Source organism: Channa argus, chromosome 16 (genome assembly GCF_033026475.1).
Source record: "Channa argus isolate prfri chromosome 16, Channa argus male v1.0, whole genome shotgun sequence".
Taxonomy (NCBI): Eukaryota; Metazoa; Chordata; class Actinopteri; order Anabantiformes; family Channidae; genus Channa; species Channa argus.
Genome location: NC_090212.1, coordinates 12,802,779 through 12,818,146, shown reverse-complemented (window position 1 = coordinate 12,818,146; position 15,368 = coordinate 12,802,779). Strand labels below are relative to the sequence as shown.

Sequence of the window (15,368 nt, the reverse complement as noted above, 5' to 3'; positions counted from 1 at the left end):
ATAATCATGCACATTGTTTTTACAACTCAAACATTTGTGGCCGGCCTGGAGAGGAGCCTGGAGAACTATGGTAAGGTCACCCTCACTGCTGCTAGGTTACTTAATTTTCCCTTCATTTTAACACCACATGGTGAACAGCTGGCTTATAATCACATACAATGTTGTGCAATGTTTGTTTCTAAATCATCCTCTTACTTGCAAACTGAGGCCCTCATTGCTTTAGCTTGTTTTAGACAGTTAAGCAAATCTTCTTCTTCAATTTCCTCAAGGACAAAGAGGTTAATGGGATTTGTAGCTAGAAATAGGCCAATTTCCACACTTATGTGAGAGCACAGCACTGTGAGACCGGCTTTGCACCAGGGACTAAATTGCTGGGTAATATCATCCCCCATGCGACAAGACAGATCAGTTGAGTATCCTCTCAGGTGACGGTGTTCTGCTGTGGGATCATCCCATCAATACGCATCGGCACAGGCCATTTATTACAGCCACTGTACTTTTTTTGTTGTTGTTTTTAGGTAATGTTATTATGCACTTTTTTTTTTCCTTTTGTCCTGGTTTGGACCAGCACTGCACAAAAAGAGAGGGGAATGGGCTGTTAGGTTCAGTCTCTTGCCCAGAGACACAACTGCCTTTACCAATTGAGTTACAGAACTGATTATAAGATTAAATAAAACATTGTCAAAAGCCTTTAAATTAACTGATTATTGATTATACTAGTAATTCACCAGGTAGAAGCACCAAACTATTTCCAGCTTCTCAGTTGAGAGCATTGGCTGCTTGTGTTTGTTTTATAACACTAAAAATGTCATATATGGCACTTTGGACATTTAGCTAAACAAGACAAGGAATTGAATCGTTTTTAGGACTTCTGAAAACTTTTATTTAGGTCATTATCCCAAGGAAAGATTCTGCAACCACCTGTGTGTGTGTGTGTGTGTGTGTGTGTGTGTGTGTGTGTGTGTGTGTGTGTGTGTGTGTGTGTGTGTGTGTGTGTGTGTGTGTGTGTCTGTATATCTAGACCCCAAGCTTGGCAACATAACTTGGTAAGAGAATTTCTTTTTGCCCTATTCAGCAACAAATGACTTATTTCTGACTTATTCAAGTCTATTTTTATGTGTTCCCTGTCACTGTCCTGAAACAGACAACAGAAAATGCTAGAACAGGCCACTGGGTTAAAATTGTGGGATAGAGCCTGTCAGGGTGCCTTGCCTCTCACTGCAGTCACCTTTAGTACAGCTCAGATAAAGCATGGGAGGGACTGCAGCCCTGCTATATGGGTATTATGCTCTAGTGTGTTCAAGGAATTTTACACCATATGTAGAGAGAAGGAAATGTCAGAACACAGTAAATGGCTCATTAGAGCTGTGGTTCTTTACTCCAAGGGCAAGGGACATTGTTGAGAACACTTTGGTGTTCAAAAGCCTATTTCAGGTTTTACCTTTAGCATCAGATACTGACTTCCCCCCACCTCCCCACCCCTCCCCCCTTCTTGGTCTCAATCATTACCTTTATCCCCTCCTGCACTCTCACCCTTTACTGCTCCCATTAGGTCTGCCGGAGCCAGGTAACTCCCACGGCTAGAGTAGATAACAACAGCCATTATCAAATTCCCAGCATTTAAACAGCAGCTTTGTATCGACTGCTGTAGCGCCTGGTTACAACGACCCTGCTTACATGGTGCCAGAACAGTCTATGGATGCTGCATAGCCCCATCCAGATCAACAAACAACCAGGACCTCAGCAGTGTTATATATTACTCTCAGTATACCTATTATTTAATCTCACATGCAGTTGTCTAGTCGGAGAAACACAAATTACCACTTCTGTCGAGTCCCCAGCAGACCTGCTGTTTGACAAGATTACATAAATGATCAGATTGCTGAAAGACTCTAATCAATTACCATAACATGTAATGAGCATGATCACAAACCCAGCCAGGTCTGAGCCATAATTAAATATTATCGACTTTTACCAGACACATACTGTGATAATACGATTAGGGATTCACCAGTCCAACAGGCAGGACTGGTATAAGAGGTCATACTGAACATATTATACCATTGTGCCGTGATGTGACTATCGTGATGTAATATCGGCTAGATATGTTTCCATCTGGTTTAATGTTCCTTAACAATGCGAGAATTTAAAAAAGACCCGATTTGGCTCATCAAGAGAAGTCCAATGTTTTGGTGAAAAAAGCTAATTGAATAGAAGAAATATTTTGTATTAAAATATTTTATATGTTATTGTGCATATATTTGCTGTATTGAACTCCTAATAATTTTCTTAAACTACATTTGTAAACATCAGTTTTCAAATGTGAAAATCCACTCTCCTACAATATTAACAAAAAACAAAACAAAACAAAACAAAAAAAGGTTTGTGTTTTCTTTCCCCCCCCCCACCTCTCTCTCTCTCTCTCTCACACACACAGCACACTCGCCTGAACTGAAAGAAAAGATGACTCTCCCATGAGATTGAGGACAAAGAAAAACGTAAAAATAAGGTTACTCATTAGGGAACATTTCCTTTTCCTACATGGTTAGAGAGTATTGGTCTACAGAAAGGAACAGGATGAGGTTTCAGTGGTGGACAATAAAGCGCAGAGGCCAGCCAGGAGGCAGAAAGGGGCTGACCCAATGATGTTGACTCTCAGTGTTTCTGTACAGTACCTGCAAGCGTGTGTGTATTTGTTTCTGTATGACGTGTTAACAGGTAAGCAGGACAGATGAAGACATACACCATATGTAACATGACTACCCTATAAAACAGACCACCCAGCCACATCTCAACACTGAGTGACAGCACTGTCGCTCACTCAGCCTTGCTCTGCAGTATTCAACACATTAAACTCCCGTCAGCTACTGCCCTCAGTGGGCTGTCAATGCGATAGCCAAACGAATAAATCAAAACAGAGTTACGTACTGTATTTGTGAGCTCAAACACATGAAACAGCCTCACGACTTTTCTCTTCCTTCTCTAATAAGGATGAAAATGACTCCAATTGAAAATTCACACAAGAATTTGGCCTTTCATGGAATTTGGCCTTCTCCTGCTTGCCTTCATGACAAGAATAAACAAAAGCCAAGAAATCCATCCAGGAGCTGGGTCCAAGTCCTCAGTCTAATTTACTGGATGTTAAGCTGCATGAATATTGAGTCACATTTGTGTGTGTCTGTGTTTCAGAGAAGCCACATACCTTGACGGCAGGCGTGACTCCATCCTCAGCGGTGCTTTGCCCATTCTGTCGAGAGAGCAGAGGTGAGAAACCGTCAGCATCTGTGACAGAGCACGTATCATATGTGTGTCTGTGTAAAGGCACATACATAGAGAGAGAGAGAGAGAGAGAGAGAGAGAGAGAGAGAGAGAGAGAGAGAGAGAGAGAGAGAGAGAGAGAGAGAGAGAGAGAGAGAGAGAGAGAGAGAGAGAGAGAGAGAGAGAGAGAGAGAGAGAGAGAGAGAGAGAGAGAGAGAGAGAGAGAGAGAGAGAGAGAGAGAGAGAGAGAGAGAGAGAGAGAGAGAGAGAGAGAGAGAGAGAGAGAGAGAGAGAGAGAGAGAGAGAGAGAGAGAGAGAGAGAGAGAGAGTGAGTGAGTGAGTATCTGCAAGACTATGTGGGTGGAAACAGCACTTTGCTCCTCCACTGGAAAACCCTAATAATGTGGGGCTGACACACAAAGGCACATCCTTCAACCCTTCAACCCAGTAGGTAATTCTCGCAGAAAAGACTAATAATTATTCCTAAAACAATGGCTTCCAAAGGCCATTGGGAAAATAAACTGGTTGTTCATGCTGTAGAAGTTGGTGACTAACTTTGAACATACAGTACAGCAGGATTTCAGTAGGATCAGTTGATTCAATTTGCATGTCAAGCTACTGGAGGAATAGGTAGAACAAGAAAGAGAATGAGAGGCAGAGAGTAGAGGATCTCTTCTGTGATATCTGGGATGTGGCTTTTAAAAAAACAGCTGCCATTATAATGTCAATTCACATTGGGATCACTTGTAATTGTCCAAGCTAAGTCTACAGAGGCCCGACAGACACAGAAGCAAAACTTCAATGTCAGCGAGATGTGAAAGCGAGGGCCATAAATAAATAAATAAATAAAATAAATTAGTACATTCATCACAACTCCCATTATTGATCTCGGTTTTTCTTACATCATTAATAAATTGTTATTTATTTTGTCAAGTTACACTTACTGTATAACATTAGGCACGCTATTGTATTGTATTAGTCTGAAACCAGAAGGCACTTTTTGCTTTTGCATGCAAGGACAAGTATGACTCTGTGATATCACAACTATTGTTATAATAATTTAAATATCTGAAACCATTTACAAATACATGCATTTTATACAGTGAGAAGAGATGTATTGTAACAGATTTAGCTAATTAGCAAATTTTCATCTGCAGTCCCTGAGGCAGGTACAAACAAAACAATTCAAATACAATTCGTAACTTTTTATTAAACAATTCAAACTGCTAAATGCTAAGAACTCAAAATCATAGATTTCAGTACTACATCTTTCCTCCACCCCTGGCTTATCCATGTACACACACACAGACACACAGACACACAGACACTGAGTATTATGATGTTATGGTTTGTAACATTGTATCATTTTTTAATAAACTATTGTATCATCACATTTTAGCAAAATAACAGCCCCATACAGTTAAATTCCCTTGTTCCTCACAAGACATCATGTTGTTAATGCTTACATTGAGATTAGTGCCTGACTGTCTGCACAAAATCAATTACTGTTCACAGACCTGATATCTTACAATCTAGTTTTTAGCTTCAAGAAATCTACAAATTTTTAAAGTTACAGGGAGAATGTTTTATTCCATGTCTTCCAATGTATGCCACAAATGTGAGCAATGTGCAAGATAGTGATTAGCATGAAGTTGAAAGAAATTGATTTAAAGAAGACATAAATATCCATGGGAGTTAAGTAATAACAATACAGCTCCTTCAGTTTGTTACACAGACTTTGTTAAAAAGTTTTAGTTATTTGAGTAATTTTCTCAGACTTGTCAAAGATTACCACAAGCCACAGAGATTTCAAACACTTGCTTTCACAGACTGAATCCTAATGTCTGTGGCTACTAAATTAACTTTGACATGTTAAAGTGCCCTGTGTCCAGAGTCAAGTATTCTGGCGAACCGTGAGAGCACCCTAAATAACAACTCCCTCCTTTTTCCGCTTTTTGATTTGTGTTTCTATGACCCTGAGATTTTTCCACTTCCTCCATGCCCTCTACCCCCTTCCTCTTCCTTTAGATTGCACAAAATAAGACAGGCAGCCAGCACAATAACAAGCAGTTGGCTTAACAATCAAGGCACTAAACAAAACTGGTTAAATTGTGTGGAGATGTAGAAAGGAGGCACAGGCATCAAAAACAGAGCAGCTTTGCAAGGCTCTTGTATGCTGGAGGGAAAAAAAAAAAAACCCGAACAGTAAATTAGATCCACAGCCCATGTTCCTTCTGTCACAGAATAATTCTGTTTTGTGCAGCAAAATTGAATATGTTTGGCAACTCCATGTAGTTCCTTATTTTCTGCTTTGAGTTTCACTCCAGTAACAGCAATAAAGTGGATGGGCACCACAAACCTAGGCATTTATACCTACACCCTCAATTCAACTGGTTGGACTTTAATCATGAGTTAGGGGAGGCTATTTAATTTAGCCAAACTATGCCAGTCATAAAAGCTGTGGGAGCGGTAATGTTAGGTGACATGGGAGAAAGAAAAGCATTTAAGAAGCCAAGTGCTGTTTGAAGTCAGGCACAGATGTAGTTTTAAGACTGATAATTCAAGGGAAAGCAAGACAAAGTGAAGCGTGTGTTACTATGATGGAATTTGGTGAACAATTTAAACTTATTTTCACAACAAAAATTCTTTCCTCTGATTTATCTTCCCCCACTGAAGTGTTTATGGTTGGTTTTGTTTGTATGGTTAGAAGCAACAATCAAAAAATCCCAAGTTAGCAAGCGCAACTGTCTGGGGGTGTGTGTATGCGTGTGCACACAGTCAGCAACCCCTTCCCTGCATTGCTGTTTAACACATTTCAACCTCATTAGCTCTGCATGGCTGATCCATGTGGCCCAGTTAATGGTGCTTTTCCTCCCCTGGGCTTCCTCAGTGAGAACGAACACACACACACACACACACACACACACACAGACACACACACACACACACACATATATATGGGAAGTATTGAAAAAATAAATAAGGTGCACAGTCAAACATATTTACAGGCCAGGAGCACGTAGAGGCTCACCTATTAAGCAAGCCAGAGTCATACAACAGAACTTTAAATTTCTCACAGGGCTCTTATATGATTAGAGGAAGTAAACAACCTCAAAGCAATGTGTGCATTTGATAGAAAAATCATTCTTAACAGTGTGATTAGAGCAGCAACTGTGTAACCAGGCAACTAAGAAATACAATAGCCACTCTTTTCTTGAAATCTTGCCTGCCAGTGAATATTATCAGTAGGTCACATCTCTATCATTGTCTTCTGGTAAAGCCAGTATATGGACAATAGGTTGTTTCGTTTTGTTTGTTCTGTTTTTCTTTTTTTTGGATGTGGTAAAAGATTTCAGCAACTGTAAAAGTGAGAAAGAAACAGGATTTAACAACACCACCATTGCCTACAGCTGTAACTTTGGATGGAGTATAAAATCTAAGCTTCACTGGATAATTTACTTCAAACTCTAAAACCAAAAGTGCTCACTTTTTCAGGGCGCCTATCAAGTAACAAGTTGTGTTATCACATGCCCACCAAGCCCTCCTCCACTCCCACAGGCCTGCTCAGGTGTTCCACAGGTTACACCCAGATTAGCTGCAGCTAAATCACACACACACACACACACACACACACACACACACACACACACACACACAATCACACATACACAAACACACACACACACCTGAATGGGATCTGAGCTTGCACACTCACAAGTGCTTGAGTATACATTGCTTCCACGCCTATCTAACAAACATGGCACACATTCCACATTACCACTACTTTCTCCTCTATGAGGCATATTATATAACAGACAAACTCATTTCCTTCAACATCTAGGACTGAACAGTCCTGCTCTATAAATTCTGACTCCTGATGTCCATATGTTGCTGTCTCCAAGTGTCACTGTGGAATGATTTGAATCTCAACAGACTCAGACAAATCTGGGTAGAGATATCAACCGAAATACAAGTCTATTAATACTGGCGACTACATTTTAATACAACCTAACAAAACGCATGTGAAAACATGATTACCTTACTTCCAAGCACTTTTTTGTGCTCTTACAAAGATTGTTGTCTGAGGTAGTACTTCAGGTTAAAAAAGTAGAAATGTCTGGTTCAGAATTAGCTGACACACACACAAAAAAAAGAGGCTGGCATGAAACCAATGCATCTAAAGAGGAGTAATCTGAAAAATATCTTACAGTGCATAAATGGCTATTGTGGAGAGTTAAGAACCATCAGACATAACCAAGAGTCTCATCAAACAACACCACAGTTACTAAAATATTTAATTCAAAGCTGCGGTAATAACAGTTAGTTTTCAAATATGGATACAGTGAAATTAGGCTACTTAATAAACTTTGGCGTGTCTCCGTGTGGCCATTACATATTTTGTGCCAAACTTTAAAGACTTGCCCAACAAAGAAGTTCTTTCTTCTACTAATGCAGAAATACTGAATTAATTTTTAGAATTCTGAACCTGACAAATTTCGTAAGTAGGCCGCTATGTTGCATTTGAGAACCTTTGCACTTACAGTATAATGATATAGCAGCAACTTAGTTTTATAAGTTTAATATCTTATAATTTTACAATCCCCTGTGTGCAAAATTGAGTTTGCCAAAGAAAATACAAAGATCAAATGGTTTAAAGGAATGTGGAACCACTTGGAAACCTGCCATAACTAAATCCTGACAGAAGCATGATTCAGATCTTTTGGGAGGAGCTGCTACAACCTGATAATGACAGTGGCCAATGCAGGTGGTAGTGACTCAGCTGGGATAGGTAGGACATGATTTGTTTAAGTGGCTTTATCAGAGCGTATTCACTGAGGATCAGTTAATTCATAACAGACATGGTCTAGTGATGAATAAAAGGGCTTAGTCATACAAATATTTTTGAATTGCTCTCTTTGCACAATTCTTTCTTGCTTACTTTGTCACAGTGTTTCAGTCACAATTGTCTAATTTCCATTCATGACACCTTCTCTGCTGCCAAGCACAAGCACTCACATAGCGAGTCATGGGGAAACAGACATCCCATCAGCTGACGTATCCCAACCATCATCTTCTGCATTGGTTTAAACTCATGTGGACAAGAGCAATGTTTGTTTGACACAGGGGGATTTTTCTTCAGTCTTTTCAACTCTGATAAGAGTCCGTCAGTCTCAGATTGTCCGATATAGCTGAAGAACGTCCATTACCATGTCTCCCATTTGACTTTCCCAAATATATTAACAGGCATTGCCTCCAATCTCACATGGTCTTTCTGCTCAATCAGTCTGAACCCTGAGCTGTCTCTGACTCTCTCTCTCTCTCTCTGTCATTGGGAACCAAAGTGTGCAGCTGTCCTGTAGGTTTGGTGACAGAGATAAATGGCACCAATCCCACTCCTACTGGCAGTGACTGGTGCAATCAGATTTAAAACAGATAGTGGATATCAGGGGTTGTGTCTCATACGGCACGTGAGGGCAAAAACAAAGTCACTCATCTAATATTTGCTCATGTATACTTTGTTTTCAGCAACAATCATGCATATTAGTCTTAAAAAGAGTTGGAACCAATGCAAAGAGCAGAGGCAGGGTATTTTTACAGTATTAAACATAGCGCTATTCACAGGCTATGCACCACCATCTGTTTAGCCGTGAGATGCTACTCAGACAACTCACATGGTGCAGAATACTGTAAATAGTGGAGTCTGCTGAATAAACAATGTCAGAATGACACAGTTTCTAAACTACAGTACCTAAAGTACTGTAGTGTACACACACAAACACATTCACACAGAGGTGGTAAATGTGCTGATGTAAGCATTTTTATATTTTAAACCAGTATCGAAAAGGAGAAAAAACACTGGAAAACATGAATTCTTTCTGTGGCCCACATTACAAAAGGATAAAAACAGTGAGTGAACAAACTTAAAATGTTTTAACGTACTGCTCTGGTAATTTAGCCCATTAAGCTTTAAGTTTAATGTTCCCCAGTATAGGAGAGGGCCCCTTCTCCCTGCCTTTAATGTGTAAAGCCATGTGTGTGAAGGCTTTGCACACAGAAGGCACTGGAAAGCACTTTATAAGTGACAAAAGGTGTCGGCCAGCCTGTAGATTTCCTTTAAAGACCACACAGGGCCGCTCTCCGGCTCTAAGATTATGCTCACGGGCTTCAGTTAAGGAGCAAAGAGAACTCTTTGCTTTAACTGAGCTGTTTAAGTTGCTTTTGTAGCCAATTGAGATCTCTGGTGGAAATTATTAAAATTATCCCATTACTTAAAAATACCCATCACACTGTTTAAAATGCCTGTATATTGTATTTTCAGTGGATACACAAACATGGACAGAGCAGTCATCATGTTTTAAGTGAGGCCGAATCTCTTAAGACACAGGACAAACATAATTAATTATTTATAAAAATCTATTCACCACAAGCTATTTGTTTCCAACACTCAATCATGAATTTTCAATTTAGCTTAACTTTACTGTTAAATCACTTTTCCTGCAACACAAAGAGGAGACTGAGCACCTTACAACCGGGTGAAGATGTGCTGGATGAAATTAACTCCAATGTCACTTAAAACCTAGAAATCTCAACTGGCCCAACGCAAGCAAATGTCGTCGATTCATCCCAACTCTCTTTACCTCTGTTTCAAGCTGCACTAGTTCCATAGTGGGCCATGGCTCCGCGATCTGTGCAAGGGGCATGTTTGCACGATTGGCTTTTTCCTCTCAGCTGCTCAAGCACGAAATTGGTCTCCCTGTATTTTTTTTTCTTGTGTCGCTCCTGTCAAGTGCAGTTCACCGAGAAGCTCCAAGGGTCCCCAGGTCCAGTATGGCAGATTTATCAGCACTGTGCTCCCGCAGAGAAGGAGACGCTGCAAACACAACCAAGAGCTTTACATACAACTGTAATCCCTTGATTTGACTTCGGTGCAGGTTGGCCACTTGTGCGTGTTCGGTAAAAGTGATAATCCGGCTGAAAACCCCATAAACGCCAGCAAACACCCGCGTCCTCCCAGACAGGCCAGTTGGCTACTCTGAATTTCGGTGTGACAAGCAGGAGAGGAGAAGAGAGCGGTGCCCAACTGTGTGATCCAAGCTCCTCTAGTGGGGCGGTGCAGGAGTCTAATGCCACCTGAAGGAATTAAGCTGAGTCTGTGCCGTCTTTGCTGTCGACGCCGTCTCAAACCTCAACGCCTTCTTCCCAGCGTGGCTGTGATTTCTCCCGGGCTGAAAAGGGGGGTTAGACTTCTCTCCGTCCGCCTGGTTCCCAAGTGTGTGATGCGCGCGGAGACCTCCGTTTGTCTCTGTAGTACGAGCAGGCTCCAACTCGAGCTGCTATTGGCGGACTCCTGCAGGATTTTATCCAGCCCCCTTTTCTACGCGTTCCGCCCGGGTGTGGTCGCGCCATCTTGTGGTGCAAGAGGTCAATTGCAAATACGTAATTCAAAGTGTTCACTGTTAATGAGCAGCCTCTCTGCTCGTGTTAAGGCAGGTGCATCGGAGGCGCGCACTTTTCCTGCGTGCAACAGAAACTCCGTCAGCCATAAATGGCAGCCACGCAAAACAGCCTTGTGGCTTGTAACTTGCTGAGTAATGTCAGTGCGCAGAGTGTTTTATGATTATTTGAAGCTGCATGCCGATACTGTAGTGAGTTTCATATGTTGAAAATATATGAGCATATATTTAGTGCACGATGCATTTAGACGTCAGCTAAAAACAACCCAAATATTACATAATAGATTACACAATAAATGCAATTTGAAATCTCGAATAGAGGAGACTAGAATGTGGGTCGTGACTAGTGCTGTTTGTGCTTGGACATTACATTGATGCAGCACTCTTTTCATTGATAGCAGCTTTTGTAATGGTCCTTGTAATCTTCAGTGATATAATACACCCTTCCACACTCAACACTTCTCTGCTTCATTCAGTGCCGAGTGGTCTTGGTGCCGCTTTGGTTACTATTGGCAACAGGAGAGCATCAGACCGCCTGGCTGTGGATGGATCAGATATTTTTTTTAAACATTCAAATTTAGATAAGGAAGCCATGGCATTAAAAGGAAAGAAAAAGTACTGCATTGATAAATCTTATCATACCCACCTGTCTTGGCAAGTCTGAGCTTTGTGGCAGATAAACACACAGATATTTTGTAATTGCATATTAGGTTCTGGACACATTTGTGGGTTTTGAACTTGGCCATTCTCTCCTGGAAAACTGCCACATTCTTTCATGTCTGAAGGTTTACTGCAGTTTCAACATATTCACAGATAAACTTTTTCTTTCCTGCAGATTGTGTGTCAGCATGTAACACTCTGAATTTATAGGAACACAACACATTTAAAGTCACTCCCATCTCAAAGCTTACATTAACCCATCAATGGACAAGCACCCTACAATGTTCTATTGGTGTCTCTTATTAAGTGCAGCCATGCTGAAGACTATTTGTGTTCTCTTCTCTTCTGATTTGTTCTTTTATCTATTGGGACAACTGCTCTTCTAGCCAAAAACAACACTAGTAGCACTGTTGGTGGCTTCTTTTGTTTGATACAGTGATTTCCAGACTTTCTGCTTTATCCTGCGGGGAAGGTTAAGCGCATAATAAAGAATTTATAGGAGGAAATAAAAAGAAGATGATCTAGAAGCTTGAAAAGTCATGTCCACCGCCCTGAGAATAGAAGAAGTTCCTTTTAACAGTGTTGCATTCCAAAGCTCAATACTTTGAATTAAGCAGGTCACCGGTGGCTGAAGGAGATAGTCTTGTGTAAAAGCAGACAAACTTTCATGAGGCTCACAGTTTTCTATTTACATGTTTTCTGAGGGATATTCTACACATCCCTCTTGTGAGTGCATAGGTTCTCTTCTAACTCTTCTATTCGTGATGCTCCAGTGACATCATGTGATAGGGATGACTCAGAGGTTTCTCCCATCCAGTGGTAGAGACTCCAGGGATACCCCCACCACTGGCTAGCAGTGAAGCATCATGGGAAATCAGACTCATGATGTGCAGTCCACTCTGCCCTGACTTGTTGGTGTGTTGATGCAGGAATGAAATGTGTTTGGTGGGAAGCTGTTGAACTGAAACATTAGCTGAGCTGTGACAAAATGAAAGGCAGATTTTGCTTCCATGTGACAGCCTGCAAATTAAAATAAACAAATGCAAAGATGACATTGTTGTTTAACCATCATTTTCAGAAGAAGAGGGAGAGTGGTGTTGATTAAGGAAAACAATTAATCTAAACAGTTCCATCCCCTCTAAACACACAAAGTGGTAAACAATCCAATTAAAATGCTAATACATGCATACTCCAATTGTGAAGTGGCAGCCAGTTCAATGTGCCAAAATTCATCATCGCATGTATTACTGTTGTGTTTCTCTGATTCTGTTTTTTTTTAAATGGTTTTCTTTACATATGAAATAAATTTAAAAACTTAAGAAATAATATTTTTTTTCAGTATTTGCTTTCTCTGTGTTCGTTTTATTTACATTGCTAATGTTATTCCAACGATTCTTTAGCTTTTCAAAATAAATATACAAAAAATTACTAGCAGAATTACAGCACTATTGGATAATTGTGTGTTAATGAATGTCTGACAACTGCCGACCCACGTGCCTTTGAGGTACACACCAAATTTCAAGATGTCAAGACAAGACAACACACTGTATCTCACTATGTGTGTGTGTGTGGGTAGTAGAAGTCTAAAATATGAGTGTTTGACTATTTATTTGTTTTACTCTCCCATTATGAGGATGAGTAAACATAAAATGCATCTAAAGTAGATTAAAATAAGAGTTTATGCATCAAGGGAAATGTTTAGTTAATCCAATGGATTAAATTATTGATGCAACACAGGTACTAGGACTCGATTTCATGTAAAGACAAGAGCATTCTATCATTAAAATTTTACATGATACAAATGGACATCATTTTCTATTAACAGCATAGTTTGTTCTGCATCATTCTTATTAGTCCACTTTATTTCGATTCTAAATTTAATACTCGGAGTGTGTCGGGTTTCAGCAAGAGCATTTTCAGACCTTTGAGAATAATTCCTATTTAGCTTCACTCAATGAGCATGTCTGCAATACAAGGATCAACACCATCAGTGGGGTTCCAGCATAGAACAAATTAATTAGCTGCTCAATAGTGGAACAAGGGCAGCTATCCAGCTGCTACTTACTAACCATAACAGGAGAAGATGGCATTATAATGACTCAAAATTCACTCTGTGCCAGTCACACACGATGAACAATTAGAATTACTGTATTTGAAGCATGAGTCAAATAATCATTTGTCACCGAAATGGCTGACAGTAGAGGTTGGCTGCAGGCTAATATTGATCATTAATAATAAACATAAAGAGGGGGGGGCAAGCTGTAGTGCACATTGTAGAAGATAATGTTTCATGGTTGGTTATTATGTAAAGTCTTGTTACTGTATTTGTCACAAACATTGTCTTTTGCTTTACAGGTTCCTAAGACTAAACAGAAATGTATGACTGTAGGCATGGGTGTGTTGTGTGCAAAAACAGCATGTTGAGGCTTGAATTTGTATCTCTGGTATTTGGGAGGGGTAAAATGCAGGCTGGGCACAAGATCTTTACAGAAAAAAACCCTAAGAGCCACAGTTACGCATCAAGGCATTGATTTTCAGAGAGAGATGGATAAAGCCATTGTGGAATACTAAAACAGTTAGGCGTGATTGAGGAAATGTCCCCGTGCAGATTGGTATTATGTTGCTTTCAGGCTGGAAAACAAGAAAACAACAGGGGCAGCATACATTTGTATATCTAAACCTGTAGCAAAAACAAAATACTGCACAGAAGGACAAATATGAACTGGAGGATTCACACGAGAAAGGGCAATTCTGTAAGATCAGTCTTTGTTTGTCAGGATAGTAGACTGTTTACTATTGAACCTCTCACACCTTCAGGAAGGAACATCAACAGAAGACCAATAATGAATCAGTCATCTATAAAACTCAGTTCCTCTACCCTTACCTTAGTAGTAGGGCTTAGTAGTATTACTACAGTAAGAGCGGCAGTTATGTGGTTAATTTTTTCATTTTTTAAATTCATATACTCTTATTCCCGACTAAATGTTAAACCGCATAGAATTTAAAGAGCTATAAAGTCGGATACTATCTCATACGAGCATTTATCTACAAAGATAAACTACATAAAACATTCTTTGTAAGTAGCTGGACAGTGAATTGACGTGAAGATATATACAACATATTACACACACGGGGGCCATTTTGCCTGCTGACATACAAAATCTGACTTTTCTCCTTCCTCTGTCTCTTTCTCTTGGTTCAAAGAGCATAACAGCAGGGGGTGCCAAATATCAGAGGGCAGCTTTTTCATAGCCTTTTCATCGGGCCTTAGCCTTTACTTCTGAGGGAACATTTAATGCTAGATTTGCTGGGAACTGTATAATATCAGACATTAACAATGCTTTCCCGCAGCTCGCAGCATACATTCCACCATTCACTCTCTAAATACCTAGACCTGATCTCATAAGTCTGAATGGAGCACACGCTGATCAAAGACGTTTTTAAGTAACATTTAGATCGACTGCACATATTAGTTTCACAGTGTTGTTATGACTCATTGGTACATTTAAGAACACATAGTGTTGGATTTTATGTAAGTTTCGTTTTACTTTTAACTTCTCTTTTGTTATTTTATTAGGAGCTTATGGAGAATAAATTACAATGAATTATGGAGTAAAGCTGTTTTAGGACTTTAATACCCCAAAAGACCGTAGGCATCACCCACAGAATAAAATATTCTATTTTATTAGTATCTCTGTGTATTTTTCTTTAGAGGAAAACTACATCTGTTTGTGTAGACTGATAAATTATTCACGATTAAATTCCTCCAGTATGCCTCTGATATAATTATTGATATTGTAAATAATTCAGGCAGCAAAAATATTTCATACAATATCAGGCATTACTAAAATATTGATAAAGTCCAGATGTCAACACAGTTCAAAGGATAAAATACAAGACATATCCTGAAAATTCCTAGGAGAGCAGCCCAACCAGTTAAATTGCAAAAGAGGATTAAATGTGCTGATCTGTGCAGGCAGAGAAAGCTATTTCTTC

The 15,368-nt window shown here is 39.8% G+C and overlaps 1 protein-coding gene across 5 annotated transcripts in view; it reads right to left on the bottom strand.

Annotated features, from left to right (window-relative positions):
• rps6ka1 (ribosomal protein S6 kinase a, polypeptide 1) overlaps window positions 1-15,368 on the bottom strand; it is a 45,164-nt gene that overhangs the window by 29,154 nt on the left and 642 nt on the right. For 3 of the 5 annotated variants that reach the window (XM_067480436.1, XM_067480437.1, XM_067480438.1), the window contains exon 2: window positions 3,203-3,247. In XM_067480436.1, the coding sequence (XP_067336537.1) occupies window positions 3,203-3,247 (45 nt within the window). Of the gene's footprint in view, window positions 1-3,202; window positions 3,248-9,896; window positions 10,557-15,368 lie in introns of those variants that run through there. The other 2 variants (XM_067480441.1, XM_067480442.1) reach the window with 1 other exon arrangement.